This window comes from Dermacentor andersoni, chromosome 5, assembly GCF_023375885.2.
Source record: "Dermacentor andersoni chromosome 5, qqDerAnde1_hic_scaffold, whole genome shotgun sequence".
Lineage (NCBI taxonomy): Eukaryota > Metazoa > Arthropoda > Arachnida > Ixodida > Ixodidae > Dermacentor > Dermacentor andersoni.
In genome coordinates this window covers 155,414,425-155,432,493 of record NC_092818.1, presented here as the reverse complement: position 1 = coordinate 155,432,493, position 18,069 = coordinate 155,414,425, and the positions used below count along the sequence as shown (strand labels likewise).

General features: G+C 45.2%; 2 protein-coding genes across 3 annotated transcripts in view; one reads left to right on the top strand and one right to left on the bottom strand.

Moving 5' to 3' along the window:
* LOC126531427 (ATP-binding cassette sub-family G member 1-like) overlaps positions 1–8,859 on the bottom strand; it is a 33,244-nt gene extending 24,385 nt beyond the window's left edge. The window contains exons 1-4 of the mRNA XM_050178946.3: positions 8,602–8,859; positions 5,126–5,281; positions 4,243–4,360; positions 1,579–1,765 (exon numbers count right to left, since the gene is read on the bottom strand). Of these exons, the coding sequence (XP_050034903.2) occupies positions 1,579–1,765; positions 4,243–4,360; positions 5,126–5,273 (453 nt within the window). The 5' untranslated portion in view covers positions 5,274–5,281; positions 8,602–8,859. The remainder of the gene's footprint in view (positions 1–1,578; positions 1,766–4,242; positions 4,361–5,125; positions 5,282–8,601) is intronic.
* Positions 1–18,069, top strand: part of LOC126531431 (uncharacterized) — a 146,503-nt gene that overhangs the window by 83,912 nt on the left and 44,522 nt on the right. The gene's annotated exons all lie outside the window — the stretch shown is intronic.

Below are 18,069 nucleotides of genomic sequence, written 5' to 3'. Positions count from 1 at the left end.
GTCAAATCTCTAGCATCTTGACTTCACCGACTCGCTTATTGCAGTGTTTTTATATATCTTATAAAAGAGTTAATTTCAATTGTTGTTTAAAGCATATTTTACATCGTTGAAGTGAGAATTATTTTAACATACCGTTCTGAAATGCTTGCTAATAAGACAGTTACAACTGAAGCCTTTGTTTGGTGTGTACGTACATATCAAGTGTTATAAATACTTGCTTACAATTACATTTCATGTGAACAGTTTAACTTGCACAGCTAGGTTATAATACCGTAACTCGACTGAGGGCCCCACTTTGCGAACGCCGCACCCCCAATTTCGCAGCTCAAGGTATTAAATTTCATTAAAATATATTATTAAATTAAGGTTCTCGGATTTTTAATAAATTAGAGATCCGACAACACCTAAGCACGTCTTATGAGTTGTGACAGCGAGAGTATTGCTGTTAAAATTCTACGCCGCCGAGCGGTCCTTCCAGTTACGAACTCCTCTCAGGCAAACGCGTGCGTTGAGACGCTTGATGCATTTTTATTTGGCTTTACGAGGCGTATAGTTATAACGCAGATGAGAGCTTGCGCGGAAAACACACATCCGCGAGCGAGAGCGAGGGTGACGTGGCGTCGCGGCGATGCCATCTCCCCTCATGCAATACCGCGGCAGCAAGTGTGCCATTTTGTCCGCTCTACTCCATCGAGGCCCGATCCAGCAAGCCCGAGCTAGCGTCACGAGCGCCCGAGCCAGCGCCAGGAGCACGCGCGGCGCACTCGTGACCTCGCGTCGCAGCCAATGGGAGCGCGTCAGTGACGTGGCGTCGCAGCCAATGAGAAGTTTCAATGCTACAGCCGCCGGCGGCTTTTTCGCTCGATGGCTCATTTGACGAGGCTCCGGCACCTTGCAGCAGCGGGACTTTCGCCGCATGATCCTAGCGATTACACTGCGTGGACTCAGGGCCCACATTATCGATCCCTCTTGGACTTCATTAGTTGCGCAAATCTTTCTTCATTCATTTAATCATCCTTATTCACCCCCATCCCACACTCCTGGATGCCCTGAGCATTTACCCTCGCAATAAAAAAATAGTAATAAGCATCTCAGGTTGTGTACATACTCTCGGATTCTGAGCGAGAGGCGTGCGCGCTATTCAGAAATAGTTGTGACAAGCTTTGACGTCGCAGTGATATCTCACGCCATGGCGGGCACTGAGGACGACCATCCATGAGCGTGATGCCGAACCGAATCTGAGCGGTGGTGACAGCGACAGTAGTGAGGACTATAGAACGGCAAGAGCTGCGTGGCGTGTACACTTGAAAAAATATATGCGTTATGCAAACAATAGCATTCGCTCTTTTTACACAACGAAATTAAGGTTATTACACACCGTAAGAAACCCATACCGTAATGGCCTGCACCGGGCAACACAGCCTCAATATCGCGAAAAAAAGTGTCGCTCTTACAAGAGTATATACGATATACGTTGTCACACTATGCCATTACTACCATCTGCATAGGCAGGGACAACGAAATGACCACCAAGGTACTAAATTGGCCAACTATGCTGCAGAACACATTGTAACTTACAATTTCGCGTCTTGTCGAGCTTCTAATCGATGGCGTGCGTAGCTGGACACTCATGCTTAGGGCTTCACGTACGGTTAGTTCTGGCAGGATGCAATCATCTTGCATGACGTAGCAGCTTTGCATATTGAAGAGTTTTGTGTCCCTCACGCAGCCGTTGACTTGCACTTCACCCTCATATCCTGTGTCACTGCATTAGAAAAAGATAGGGAACTCACTGTCTTCTCACCTCTGTTCAGACCACCTCAATCACTACTATGTAACTTTTTTTGTTTAGAAGTACTGCAGACTTTCAAAAGCCCAATCAGAAAATGCAAACCAAAAGGAAACTACAAATGTAACGATTACAAACAAAGAAAAATAAAAGGTGAGCAAGGCTGTAGACACAGTTTCGTATGACTAATTTATACAATCAGATTTATTAGCAGCACAAATTCTGTAGTGCTTTAGGAAATTTCTTGGTAAGTATGACATGCTCTGGATATTTCTTCTATAGTGTCAAGTTGTTCTAGCTTAAGAAAGAATACTATAATGCAATGCTTCTTATGGAATAAGGTGCCAATGTATAGTTGTGGTTATGACGTATTTTAAGTGTGGTTAGTAGGTTGGCTTAGGTTAAGGCGAAATTCCTAACTTATAATTGACTAAAGAGTGTAAAATGTTAATCGGGACATGTTACGTCTTTCTTTAAGGTATTTTATTTGATCGAATAGCTGACATAAAAGTAAACATAGAAACAGTTTTCTTGTAAATAATAATCTGTTTGCTGCGAAATCTAGCCAACAGACCTCAGCCTGCTTAGCCTCCGCGCCTTTTCTTTATAAATTCTTTCTATCAGCGCAATCACCTTTAAAAAGGAATTAAAATGAACAATTATCACAATTGCTGACAATTCCGATCCGATTCTAGCACGCAGTGCAGGTTTTAAGGAAGTTAATGTTAAGGGAACAAGATAATGCTGTGAAATTTGTTCATTGGTATAGAGCCACGCCTTGCTGTGCATAGTCTTCTAGTTTATTCATGCACTGTAAAGGTAGCAAACCATCAATCCATCTGTCGCACCTCAAGTAGCGTTCAGTCATTAGTTAAGGTACGTTGTAAAATGTTGCCAAATATGACGCGGAAGGGCATTGGCTGTAGAAGCTGCGCGTAAGCGGCAAATTGCGCAAGCTGCTCTCTTCCGCCGGGCTAGTCAGTGGGGATGGGGTACACTCCTTTAAATACCTCTATACAAGAAGTTGCGCTAATCTTGCGTAGCAGCTGCAGTTCAATGATAAGACCGTTTTCATGCACTCTGGTAACCAATGTCAGGAGATGAATATTGAGATCAGCAATGGCCACTGCATCGCCACAGGCAAGCACTTGCTTGTGACTAAATCTACGCAAATGTCCTTCGTCTCGAAAACCTATACCTGCTTGTTTATCGAACTATGTGAGTCACAAGAACCATCGTTTTTGTTCAGTGAGTGACAGGGACGAACATTGGCGCCGGTCCAGAAAACAACCTGTGCGCGTCGCACAGAGGGACCGTATCGTGTGACCCCGTCAACACTTCTCTCTACTCCAACTGTGCTATTGGCCGCTAACGTCTCTTCCTGTACCCCAAGCGTGGTTGTACAGTGTCATCAGTCTAATGCTAGGGGCCAGATAATATTCCTAAGGTTCAACGATCTCCTTTGTCGCGTAGAAAAAGTGTGTGGGGGCCAAAGCAGCCGCTATTTCAATGTGTGCTTAAGAGTACACTTTTCTCATTGAAAGGAACCAAATATGCAAACGTGGAGATTTATGGCGTTCGCCTCTTGTGCTCAAAGATCCCAAGAGGTCAATGAAACACGAAGACAGTTGCTTAGGCGTTTAGCACACCGTACCTGTTAGAAGTGTATCAGTGCTCCTTACATATCAATCTACAAGAGTGAGTTTTATGTTTATCTTTCTTTTAAAATCTGGTGTTTAAGAGACTATGTTGATCATCAATTTCTTGCGGATTATCTTACATTGTTCTTCAACGTATTCTTTTTTTCTTTTTTGTTTGCCATGGTTGTGTTGCAGTATTTGCAGGCAGCGAAAATCACGGGAGCATGTCTTGTGTAAGAGCGGGTTGTTTATTTTAATTAAAGTTTCAGTTTCGAGTGCGCATACCGTGTCTGTTTATTTTCTTGTCCCATGTTTTTTTTTCATGCTGCAGTAACAATGAAGCATCAGTGCCAACTTGCCCGAAAGCCTGCCGTAATACAACCTAACAAGCATGCATAAACGGACTTTTGTATCTATAGTGAACACGGTTTCTGACCCACCGTTTCACGGAACTATAGTTTCATATATACTCATATGTTTGCTCTTCAGGCTTTTGAAAGTGGAGAACGCCAAATATATATATAGAGAGAAAGTGTGGCAGAAAAATTAGCACTTAAGCTACAAAAAAGAGTAATTCTATGTGCAAGTATAACTCCACTTCCGCAGTGTTCTATGCCTAGTGCGACGCGCTTGTCTAGCTCACAGCGCCAACATAGACGAGGCGACAACAGCCGCGGCCGAAGTAGTCTTTCCTAATCGGTACATGCGCTTTCCGAGGGGTTGTCCCACTCCGGGTCAGTTTAATTGTGTTTCCATGCGCTTCTAATTTGTTGGCCTTACTCTTGTTCTTCACTGGTCAAAAAGAGAACTCACTAATGTCCAGAAAGGATGTTCATAAGCGTTGTTTTCCCGGCACCGGAGGGCCCCATAATCGCAGTAAGCGTACCCGGAGCACACCTTCCGTACATTTGGTTGATAAGCACTCTTTTGCCTAGAACAGAGAAAAAAAAAGACATGTGAAGCTGCTGAAACTCTGTGACATATTGAACTTGTCAAGAGAAGAAGGAAAACATCGACTGCTCCAAAGACAATGAAAAAAAGAACACGTATTGCTTGGTCTCCTTTCCGTCTTTGTTCACGCAATTGTTTTGTACATACATCATGCAAATGGTTTTACCTACGTAACAATAATCCTGAAATGTATCAAACCAACTAAGGGAGCTTCAGTCTGGCGTAGCTCATGGTTCTGTCAGCAAAAGGTGCTGCTAGAACTGAACTCCATACGTATTCTACAGTGTCATTAAGTCAGTTTTAGTACGTCGCAAACTATTATTATAACTGCTGAGGAAACGAAAATACACGTATAAGTTTTCACCGTTACGAGAACTAGGGTGTAGAGGAGCTTTCATCAAATAGTCCTTGATTGTGTGCATCAGTGACTCGGAGCTAAGCAACTGCAATTTTCTTGTGGAACTAGTCAGCCCATGAAAATACATCAAAATTTTGTAATTCATTGTTTATTTCTCATGAACCATGTTCTTGTTGTAACCACTGCTCGTCGTGTTCCTCATACATCGCCTGTCTGGTACTGATTTTATTATGAAGCTTATTTTCTTGTTGGAATTACTCATTTTTGTTTATTCTTCAATACCTCAGGACATTCGATTGCAGCTAGCGTTGCATGCGCACTCAAAAAGAAAGGCTCTAGACCTAGAAAGAACGCATCCATAGGTTCTAGCTAATTTTTTACGCTTACCTTTCTCGACTGGCACTTCATATTTTATGTTTTTCCATTCTAGAGACACAGCATTGCAGCTTCGTGGGCGCAAAGCTTCGCTGTCTCCGCAGTATGAGTCAAAGCTGACAAAACCATTGGTGCCGCTTCGATTGAAGGTGATTGTCATTCTGGGATCTCCACATGAAAAATCGTCAAAGGTGCAGCCGGAATTACAATTTATTTTTCTACAATTGATGAGAAAATTGTTAGCAATGTCACTAAATGCACTTCACTGAAAAATATATTGCGTTGTCAGGGCTGATAGAGAAACATTATTGCAGGTTTTGAAGGATCTGCGGTTCTTTTTTTTCAGCGTATCAGAATCAGAATCAGAATTTTATTATTAGAAGTTGGGTCACATTACAAGTATTTAGTATGCAGAAGGAGGTCCCATAGTCAAAGACTGTAATAAGCTGTAATAATAAGCAGTAATAAGCTGAGGTACGGGCTCACAATTGTGGCATGTGCAACAAGGTTTATAGGAACAAACTCAGTTTCACAACGTACACAACTCCGAAATTGCTCCGGCGTCTTCTTGCAGAAAGAAGATTTATTCCGGCAAAGTTCGATCCAGATGGGTTTTGTACTATTGAAAAGACGCACTTTTGGATGCTGTTGAGAGCACCGAAGGACACTTAGGAAAGCTGGAAATTTCTTACAACGCGCCTAAACCATTTCACACGTTTTAACGCCCACACGTATCCATTAACATGCGTAAAACAAGGTACAAATTGATTTGTGCGAGCGTAAATAAAGCTCTCATTGACTGTCGTCGGCATTCGGAGTAAATGTTTGGAGGGCACGTGTTAGAGCGACACACACAACACGCACACGCACGCACGCGCGCACACACACACACACACTGAAATGTTGTTGATCGCGCTGACGTCAGGTTCAAATAATTTGACAGTTAGGGCCGCCAACATTAATTCTGCTGACGAGCCACTGGAGTATTATTAGCGCTAGCGTCGCGTCAATGCAGCGTTGTACTCTGACGAGCGCTTTTAAGAATTCCATGTAGGTGCGCAAATCATAGTGCATAGGATAGGCGATGCAAACAGCACAGAATACTTCGAAAACGTGACATATACAACATAAAGATTTCGGTAAAATAAATCTCGCCTGTAATACAACTGCGAAGATTATGAGATTAGTGGGCCTGTGCGTTTTTATACCGGTGTTGACGACAGCGTTTGCCAACTTATGCACTTGCGGCCAGTAACAGGTACTGTTCAAGGCAATTTACTCACGCTGGCCAAATTCCGATTTGAGCTACCAAGAGACTGGTGGCGATATTTGGTTGACTACTGGCACTTTTGTACCACCTGAAGAAAGCAGGCCTCCACCATCCTGCAACGATGGGGGGACCAATTGTCCGATTTAATGGTATTGTATACGTCGAAGCTACATTTCGAATGAGCTTCTGTTCACTGGAAGTGCCAAATTCGGCATCTCCACCTTATAAAATGGTTATTTGAAAATGCTCCTTCAAGTCGACAGAAAGCCGCTTTCGTTTAATTGCACTTTGTCAGATACCTATGGAACATGACACCGGAAGCAGAGTTAGTGAATAATTCATTCTGTAAATTTCACAATGATCGTTGTTATCATGTTCGGCGAAAGATGATACAAATGTCAAAACCGGAAGGAAGGCTACTATTACTGAAAGTATAAGGTCGGCTGTTATGTTTGTATGGGAAAATGTGCACGTATGCTACAGCCATTAAAATGTAAATTCACGCTTTATCAAGTTTTCTTTATTGTTATCTTCTATAGCGTAATTATACGGACTGTATTATTTTTGAAATCTCTCAATGTTTTTTTTCTTACTATAACCACGTGATAGTCTCAGAATACGCCCCACGGTAACCACAGCAAATTTTGCAATTCATACGTTTTTAACGTCTGGAAAGATGAAGGCATAAATTATTGCTTAGGCACGCGCTTATTCTCACAAAATATTTAAAAAAGCCAGGATTCCTTTTATCCCTCAACATCTCAGAAAAAAAAAAACATCTTGCTCTGATAAATTGAATAGCTATTATACATAGCTATTATTATGCGTAAGCTACGCTTACGCTTAAATTTCAAGCGTGAACTCCGTCTTTAGAAACTTGTTGGTGGCTGCGGTTACCAGTTACACTATTTTGCTGAAGTCATGCATATTTTATTGAAAAATGCCTATTTCCAATCGCGTTTTCAACACATTCCAGAAACTATATAGCTGCGCGCTCAATTCTCTTTAATATGCTTATTTGTGACGATTGGCACGCATTCAAAAGTTCTCTTTAAGAAGCGATATTTTTCTTGCCAGTACTAGGTAGGGGGAACAACCATGCTGAGCTGAGTACTCTTCTGGCCAAATTGTATTTCAGCGAGCCCTCTACTCTCGTTGCTTTCATAAGCGCTTCTGTGAACCTTTGTCTATCTGCTCCAGCTTCATATGAGGTTCGAGCTATCATAAATATACGAGGGCCAATCAGAAACTCTGTGTACCCATTTTTATTAGCCAAAATAAGGTGCATAGAGGTAACTACAAATATACGTATCGTTCTACGTACTTTACAGTATTTTTCAACGTAGTCCCCACACCGGTTCAGACATCGATTTGTCCTGTCGCAGCACTAAATTTGAGATCCTCCTGTCGTCAGACACCGACGCACGCGGCCTCCCCGAACGTTCATTGTCATACAAGCCTTTACGGCCTTTTGTGAACTCACAACTCTACCAGCTTACACTTCTAAAAGCGAGATACCTTTCCCCATACGTGGGCTGGATTTCCCTGAGGATTTTGATGGGCGTTCGTCCCTTGCTCCACAGGAAATAAATCGCACTTCGTTGCTCGTACGCCGTGGACTCGTGAAGTACAACCGCCGTCTTCAACAACTAACAGCAGCGCTGTGCCAAGGAGCTCCCGGCAGATAAGGCCGGGCCGGTCCAAGAAAATTCCACTTTAGGAATGTATATATTGACTTCGCATTTACAGCCGTATTTTGGTGAAAGAAAAAAAATAGGGGAAAAGACTTTCTGATTCGTCCTCGTACTATCTCGATAGGCACATGAGCACGCGCTTCCATATAACTAGGGGTACGCTAATACTCTCTTTTTGTTATAATAACGTTCTCTGAGCAAAATCTAAGATTTTTTTACGATATGAAACCAAAATTGACCAAATATTGTGCCGTCCAAAGGAACAGAGTAACAAGGTTTGTTAAATAGAAGAAAAAAAAAATAAAAATTACTTATAGTGGTCATCAATTCCCTCAAATTGTTGTGCGTGATAAGAAGAGCGTGACGTTTTTAAAAGCCGAAAAACGAAAATACGCATTGTTCATAGAGATTCAAGTGGAACTCTGTACAATGACAGTTTGCCAACTGCAGCCATACTACTCTAAGCACACGTGAGCTGAAACTGGTTGCGGAAAAAAAAAAGAAGAAACGATGACTAAGCTTACCCCTGGATATCCGCTGTTCAATCTGGATCGCTGGAAGTCAACGCAAACGGCTAGGAATTTTAGTACTAGACCGCTACTTTAAGGAGATCGCCATACAGTTTCAAGGGGGCACGGGTGTTCACAAGGATTTACTCAGCATCACTGACAAAGCTACGGGGAGCTCTCGCACGCTGACGGCGTCATCGCGTCCCTCTTCTACTTTATTTCGTTCCTCCACAAGAGCAATTGTTTGCTTTCCGAAGGGCTCAACTGACTGCGAAGGCCGGAGCACAGCGGAAGACGGCGAGCGAGTTACCGTGCGCGGAGAGGGAGGGTTCGTTCAAGCAACAAAGACGACAGAAGCGACTTCGCACAGCTGCCGGGGCCCGGAGGCGAATAACGAAACACTAGCGGTTCGCGGGCGTCCCGGATGACGCAGAGAGCCTCCGAGGTCTCGACAGCGGTGGCGGGGTCCCTTGTCGGCAGCTGTAACAACACAATTAGAGCCCCGGATGCTAGCAGCTGTGCTGTCGCTGTAGTGCGGCAAGTCCGAAAGCGTTTGGACTTAAGGTAGCGCTACCGCTCGACAGCTTGTCATTTCCGGCGACGACGAGGGCGACAGTTATCATAAGTGGATATTGCCATCTTCTCGAAAGGGGTCATATAGCGAGTTATAGGTCTCTGTGCACCCCTTGTCCAATCACAGGCAGCGTTCTAGTAGAGCACCTACCACGGTAGCGGGAGGCAGACGATAGCTGCCGCCAGGCACCTGCCGGTAAATAAGGCACAAGCGCGCTACCCGGCCAAATGCTCGGCCAATACGGGACTTCGGCGCTTGGGAAGGGCACAAACCCGATGGAAGATTGCTGGAATGAGACCGGCAGACATCTTTCTCTTGTTTGTTTTAAACGCGAGGCATTTCTAGGCGAACATTTGCACCTTGACATTTATATATCTGTGGAAACTTACCCCGGCAATGTTTAACACCGAACTCTCTCGAAAAAAGCTAGCCTAGCAGGACTCTCTGAGGAACTATCAGGGATTGTTTGGGATATTAGTGGCCTTAGGGAGGTTAGAAGAACTGGTGAGGCTTATACAGTGCTGGCAAATGGCCACGTCGTCTGTTATATAAAGAACTTTCAGATAAGAAGCAGTAGGGGGCAGGATTCCTAATCCATAAGGACTTAGCGGGCAACATTAAAGAATTCTAAAGCATTAATGAGAGGATAGCAGTAGTCGTAATAAAGCTTTATAATAGGCATAGATTAAAAGTAGTACAAGACTACGCTCCAACCTCCAGTCGTGATGATGATGAAATTGACCATTTTATGCAGATGTTGAATTAGTGATAAGAGATGTACAAACTCGGTATACTATAGTAATGGGCGACTTCAATGCAAAAGCGGGGGAAAATCAGGGTGGTGAACAAGCAATTTGCAACTAGGGCGTCGATTCTAGGAACACACGGGGAGAGATGTTGGCAGAATTCGCGGAAAAGAATAAGCTGCGAATAATGAACACCTTCTTCAGGAAGCGTAGGAACGAAAAGCGGACCTGGAAAAGCCCTAATGGTGAAACAAGAAATGAAATTCATTTCATGCTTTCTGCCGATTACAGCATAGTGCAGGATGTAGAAGTGTTAGGCAGGCTAAAGTGCAGTGGTCATAGGTGGGTGAGGCCTATGATTCACCTCAATTTGAAGCGAGAAAGAGTAAAATTGGTCAAGAAGAAACAGTAGTACGGTAGCTAGCTGGGCGAGTCGCTAGATCTTGGTCATTCCTAAAGGTGTGTGCTGTAAGTAGTATTAATAAAGAAGAATTAGGCCAACCTAGACGCTGTAAGAGTAACAGAAGAACAATTCAGGCTGGTCCTTGCAAACGAATATGCAGCCTTAGAAAAGAGAGATGACATAGAGGTAATGATTGAAACCATAACTAGGCTGGCTTCAGAAGAAGCACTTGAAATGGGAGGTAAGGCAGCAACGTAACCAGTAGGTAAGCTCTCCCAAGTAACAAAGGACCTAAAAAGAAACGACAAAGAAGGAAAGTGTCCAACTCAAGAGATCAGATAGAATTCGCGGAACTGTCAAAACTGATAAACTAGGAGGAAATACGGGATATTCAAAATTATAACGTGAGAAAGAATAAAGAAGCAGTAAAAAATCGACGCAGCATGAAATCAATTAGGAGGAAACTTGGCATAGGACAAACCAAGATATATGCACTGAAAGATAAGCAGCGTAATATCATCAGCAATCTCTAAGATATAGTAAAAGTAGCGGAAGAATTCTACACTGACCTGTACAGTACCCAGAGCAGCCACGATACCTCCATTCGAAGTAGTAATGAACAGGTTACAGAGGCTCCTCCTATAAACATCGATTAAGTTAGAAGGGTCTTGCAAGATATAAAACGTGGGAAAGCTGCAGGAGGAAGTGGAATACTAGTCGATTTAATCAAAGATGGAGGAAACATAATGCTTCAACAACTGGCGGTCCTTTATGCGAACTGTCTATCGACTTCAAGGGTCCCAGAGAAATGGAAGAATGCCAACATTACATTAATGCACAAAATGGGAGATGTCAAAGAATTGATAAGTTATAAGACCATTAGCTTACTTCCAATATTATATAAAATATTCACTGAATGAATCTCCAATAGGATAAGGGTAACACTGGAATTTAGTCAACCAAGGGAACAGGCAGGTTTCACGAAGCGATACTCTACAATGGAACACATCCATGTCATCAATCAGGTAATCGAGAAATCCGCCGAGCACAATCAACCTCTCTATATGGCTTTCATAGATTACGAAAAGGCATTTGATTCACTAGAGAAACCAGCAGTCACAGATGCATTACGTATTCAATGAGTGCAGGACGCTTACATAAGTATCTTGCAAAATATTTACAGAGATTCCACAGCAACCTTAATTCTCCACAGGAAAAATAGGAAGATGCCTATAAAAAAGGGGGTCATACATGGATACACAATCTCTCTAATGCTATTCACTGCGTGCTTGGAAGAAGTATTCAAGCTATTAAGCTGGAAACGCTTAGGAGTGAGGATCAGCCGCGAATATCTCAGCAACCTTCGATTTCCAGATGATATTGTCCTGTTCGGCAACACTGGGGACGAGTTACAACAAATGATCGAGGAGCTTAACAGAGAGAGTGTAAGAGTGGGGTTGAATATTAATATGCAGAAGACAGATTATTAACAATAGTGGGGCAAGGGAACAAGAGTTCAGGATCGCCAGTCAGCCTCTAGAATTTGTGAAGGAGTATGTTTACCTAGATCAATTACGCACAGGCGGCCCTGATTATGAGAAGGAAATCTGCAGAAGAATAAAAATGTTCGAGTGCATACGGCAGACATTGTGAGATCCTCACTCGAAGCTTACCATTATCATTGCAAATAAAGGTGTACTATCAATGCATTCTACCGGTGCTAACGTATGGGGCAGAAACTTGGAGACTTACAAAGACGCTCGAAAACAAGTTAAAGACCTCGCAAGGAGCGATGGAACAGAATGGGTGCCAAGAGAAGGGAAGCTCAGTCGAGGACGGCAGAAGAAGTGGGGTGATGAAATTAAGAAATTCGCAGGCGCTAGTTGGAATCCATTGGCGCAGGGCAGGGGTCATTGGAGATCGCATGGAGAGGCCTTTGTCCTGCAGTGGACATAACATAGGCTGCTGATGATGATAACGATTATGATGACCTATCTATCTATAGCCGCCTATGTCTTGGTGCTACCATGGTCATTTCGTTAAGTTGGTTTGTACCAAAATTTGCATAGTATGACAAGAGTGATGATGGACATAAATGATTGGTCATGGCATGAATATCATGGCGTGTGTCACGTAGGTCATGAAACAGCCACCTACGTATTGGTACTCTCATTGTCGTTTGTTAACTTGGTAGTTACCACAATTGGTGTAGTATGACAAGATTGTATGACGAGCATAAATGATCGGCCATGTCATGAATATCATGACATGTGTGTCATAGTCGCCATGAAACAGCTGCCTAGGTCTTGGTGCTGTCATGGTCTTTTCGTTAACTTGGTGTGCACCAAAATTGGCATAGGATGACAAGAGTGTATGACGAACATAAATGATAGGTCATGACGTGGATGTCATGACATGCGTGTCATGTAGGTAATCAAAGAGCTGACTACGTCTTGGCATGTGCCAAAATCGGCATAGTGTCACGTAGTAGTGACGGTGAATAATACAGCGGTAAAACTGTGAATAACAGAACTAACTTTTTATTGGGCGAACTGGTGCCCACAAAAGCAAATTAGACCCACAGCAAGGCGATAGCGGTGAACACGGTCGGCGATCGTCGAAATCTGATCTGTGGGGCAAGTGCGTATGCATGAGTCATCGAAGACTCCCGAACAATCGCTGCTGCCCGCGTGTCTTCTAGAAAGTTCTACAAAATTCGTGCCGCGCATCTAAGCAATCAGATTACACAAGGGTCAGTGACAACAGACAGCGGATAGAACCCTCTATAACATTCGAGAAACTTCCGATGCATGCAGGAGCGTCCTGCGCTGAGCGATAACGTCTCCTAGACGGTGAAACGTGGTAACCCAATAAAGATAAACAAGTACGTCTGTCAATAGTATGACAAGAGTGTATTACGAACAGAATTTATAGGTTATGTAATGAATGTTATGACATGCGTGTCATGTAGGTCATGAAACAGCCGCTTACGTCTCAGCATGTACCGAAATTGGCATAGTATGACAAGAATGCAAAACGAACATAAATTATAGGTCATTGCATGAATGTCATGACATGCGTGTAATGTAGGTAATGGAACAGCCGCCTACGTCTTGGTGCACTCATGGTCGCTTCGTTAACTTGGTAGGCTCCCTGCACACTGCTTTGCATAACATCGATTCCCGCAGGGCGTGAGATCTGCCTGCTTTTTTCTTGTCAGACAACCCCCCAATGGGGGCAAGCGATGTTGAGGGCAAGCGCTGTGATATCTGCGCATGTGATGTGGCATTCGGTCAGCCCATTTGTACCTTTGGCCTGAGAGACTACTGCTTTCACTCAAAAATAAGTGTTAGTTTACTGGTCACAATTTAGGTGTGCGGTGAAAGCCACCAATTACCGTGTTCCCTTTCTCACGTCGTGTTATTTGGTTTTCAAACAACTTGAAAGGCAAATATACTAAATACATTGCAAGCACAGGTCAGAAAACATGATTACGACTGGGAGAAGTCCTTGAAGCACTCCTGTGTGAAATCGAAACCTCTGCGTTCCGAGCTCACGCAGGTGGTTGGAATGTGACTGTGGCATTGGCCACTAAATAAAGCTGCGTAAGTTTCCTGCAGTTTCCTCCAGTAATATGGATGGATGCTATGAAGGTCCCTTTGAAACGGGCTTGAAACGGTGGCTGCTGCAGAAAGGAACTATAGAGCACTGCACGGGCCTGATTTTTTGGCCCAGGCCCGACCCAGGCCCGCTTTGTGAAGCCCGAGCCCTGCCGGGTCTCGTGATACCAAGTTGGGCCCACCGCGGGTTCGTGTCACTAAGCCCGAGCCCGTGTGTTCATTATTAAGCTTATCCTGGGCCCGCGTGTGCATGACGAGGCCCGGTCTGTAAATAAAACTGTAGATTTTTTTGGTCTAATAGCTGCAACGTATAATAGAGCCAAGGACAGATAAAATGGACTTCCCAGAAGCGGGGACAATGTATAGTGATAGACGGTCTGTTTTATATATATATATACATATATATAAACAGGTGAGTTCGTGAGCATACAGCACAAAATGCACGCAACACCAGAAAGAGATGCCCCCTGCGTTAGCGCTACATTAATATAATAACGTCGATAGTTGTAATAGTGGAATCGCAAAAGCGGTAACAGGGAGGTGGTTTGAAGAGTGGCTTTTTGTATAATTTATTTTTCCTTACGCCAAAACAACGTACGTAGTTCTGGAAAAGAAAAACAATTGGAACTTCATATGTTTTTCTATTTTCTTTGCTAAGGCATACTAAGAGCCAGCTTGTAGTGACCGTCTATAACTATACATTATCCCCGCTTCTGGGAAGCCCATTTTACCTTGCCATGCCTCCAGGTGGGGGTCATTGCCCCCTGCTTTTTCTTGGAAGTGAGGCGGCTGCCCGATTGAGTCGCCACCACAGCCACTCGGCAAACCTGCTTTACTTTAGAATAAAGCCAGTCGACTCTCCGTTCTCAACCTGTTAAAACGTGTATTACTTGCCTCTGCTAAACCGAACTCCCAACAAGTGGTGACCCAGCACATTTACATTTCTTCTTCGAAAACTAGCCATGGATGACGCTTCTCTTAATGCTGTTGACAGAGACGACGCCATGATTACGTCTCCTGTCAACGCCGCACAGCTTCAGCATTCTAGCTTTTAGGCCAAGAATCTTCGAGTTTGCTTTATACAAGTAGTGGTCCGTTTTCAACTCCGGCACATCACTTCACAGACAGCAAAGTGCCCGCACGTCGTCGCCGCTACCCTTCTACATCGCCGATGCAATAGACGACTTGCTAGCGGGTACATCTTCAGCCACAGCATACGACGACCTGAAACGCATGGTCCTGCAGAGCCTCGAGCCATCGCAACAGTGTAGTCTTCAACAGCTTCTCTCTGAGGTACTCGGCGACCGACGAACCTCACAACTCCTTCACCGGATGCGTCAATTGCCGGGTGGCCGCTCCGTAAACGAGAACCAGCTTCTAATTTTGCGCGAGCTGTTCTTGCGTCGCCACCTACAGTCCGCACGCATGGCGCAGGCGGGTCCTGACGAGACGAGTCTCGATTGGCTAGCTGCACTCGCTGACCGCATATGCGGCTGCTCGTATGCAGCACAGGTACCTATCGCCGCTGCGCGAGTCTCAGAGCCAGAAGACCGACTGCCGCGCGTGGAGGAAGCAGTCGACCACCTTACCAGTGTACTGGAGAAGCTGATGACCGGTGGTAATACTGGCGACAAACTTAAGCGCAACCATTCCTCTTCACAGTCTCGCAGCGCACTTATAGAGATTCGCCGCGGCAGTTGTGCTGGTACCACCACTGCTTTTGCAAACAAGCAAGTCGTTGCACCGACCCCTGTTCGTGGATGCGACATCAGCGGTCGCGCATGCCGCCTATTCTTCGTAGTTGACCGCATCACCGGCGCCCGCCTCCTCGTCGTCGACACCGGAGCTGAGCTGTCTATCGTTCCCGCCAGGGTCGCAGATCGCTAAACGCGGCAAGTCCACACCCACGCCGTGAACACTGCCATCGCGTCGTATGGGTCCGATCGATAACGCTAGACATCGGACTCCGGCGCTTCCACAGATGGGTGTTTGTTATCGCCGACATCAGCTTTGACATACTGGGAGCGGACTTCCTCATCCATTTCGACCTGGATGTGAGTGTTCGCGATCGCCGCCTAAAGGATAACGACCCATCCCTCGATGTACTTGGCCTGCAGTCCAACCTCACCTCATCTGGCATCCCTATGTTACGGCCTGTCCCAACGTACAAGATACTTGCTGAGTACGCGCAACTCACGAAGCCCCGAAACGATGCGCTGCCCTTAAACACAAGGTGACGCATCATATCACAACCACCGACCCACCTGTTGCCGTGGGGCCACGGAGGCGCACTGGACAGAGGTTTGAAGACGCCCGCCGCGAGTTGGGACACATGCTTCAACTCGGCGTTATTTGTCCTTCCTCCAGCAATTTCTTCACCTCTCATTTTGATTCCAAAGCAGGACAGTGGCGGCTGGCGGCCTTGTGATAGTTACCGAGCTCTGAATGTCGTCACTACTCTGGATCAATATCCCCTTCCCCACATAAATGACTTCGGCGCTCGTCTCGCAGGAACAAAAAATATATAGCAAGATCAATTTATAGAGCGCGTACCATTAAATACCTGAAGTACCCAGCGTCATTCCGAAGACAGCAATCACTGCTTCATTTCGCCTATTTTAGTTTGTCCGTATGCCTTACGGTTTGGAGAATGCGACGCAAACTTTTCAAACGTTCATGGACGAGGTTACGCACGGAATCGCATTCATTTTTGTCTACCTTGACGACATTCTCATTCCAAGTCTCACAGACGAAGAAGACAAAGAGCACCTTAGCCTTATATCTGAGTGAGTGGATGAACACGGCTTGGTCCTAAAGCCGCAGAAATGCACTTTCGGAGCTGAAGTCATGGATTTTCTCAGCCATCGCGTTTCATCCCAAGGCATCAAGCCACTGGAATCACAGGTGCGGGCAATCGAGGACTTCCCCTGTCCAACCTCCTTTCGAAAATTGGGCGAGTTTCTTGGGCTCATAAATTTTCACAGGCGCTTCATACCATCCTGGGCGCAAGTTCTTCAGCCGTTTATCGATCTAATACGCCGCGACTGCAAAAACCCACCTACTTCCTACTGGTCCTCGGAGCACGGACACTCCTGTCAGGAAGCCAAAACGTGGGTGGCGACTGCAGTGTTGCTGATTCAACCGTTGCCGACGCACCAACTAGCCTGATGGTAGAAGCGTCGACCACTGCAGTGGGTGCAGTACTGCAGAAGCATGATGGCCCGGACTGGAGGCCGCTGTGCTTCTTCTCAAAGCGCCTAAAATCTACAGCTCCCAACAAGATCTTTGCACATGTCAGTTCAGCTTGGCACGGAACGCCTTGGAACATGCAATTCATATGCATGGTCAGTGTGCTCGAAGGCCCCACTCAGGCCTTTTAATTTGCGGGCCCGTGACTTAAAGCCAGATCCTGGCCTGGGCCCACGGCCTCATGCCCGAGCCCGGACCGGGGCTGCCGAAGAACGTTTCGGACGACCCGACACGGCCCGCGAGCGGGGTCGGGCTCGGGCTTTCGGGTTGGGTCGGGCCCGTGCACTGCTCTAGCAGCAACTATGCCTCATAAAGTGCGATGGTAGTCAGAGGGGTCGTGTTTGTGCTTAGAAGGTCCATCTCTCTTTCATATGCTAAAAAGCGCGCTTAGAGGGCCCTGCCTTTATTTCATATGTTAGCGTATCACATAGCCGCTTTATTTATTGATGTAGAAGCTGTCTCAGTTTGCTATAATTGCTTGCGAGGCATAAAAGTTGCCTTCCCAGTCCTGTGTTCTAAATGTTTCAAATAATATATGGAGCGTTCTTACTGTGCATTCTACTTACGTTCTGCCAACTGTCCGTTGCGGTTTATTGGCGGGGGCAGCCCCTTTCTTTCACAGAGAGAAAATAAAGCATTGAAAACATCTGGCCAGACCTGGTCCGCTTTAGCGGAAAGGGTACTAAACCTCGACTGCTCCAAGGGGTTTGGGGTCTTTCATAAGGGTCACCGCTGGGTTCAAGAGGCGAAGTTTCTACACGTTTTCTCGCTAGAGTGTTCTGCACGACTCAACTTGGACAACGCTGTGTGGTGACCTTTTGGAGCGTGCGCTTCATGCTACTTGCTCTCTCCTTAAAATTCGTCAGTCACTTTTGCTTTCGAGTAAAGGCT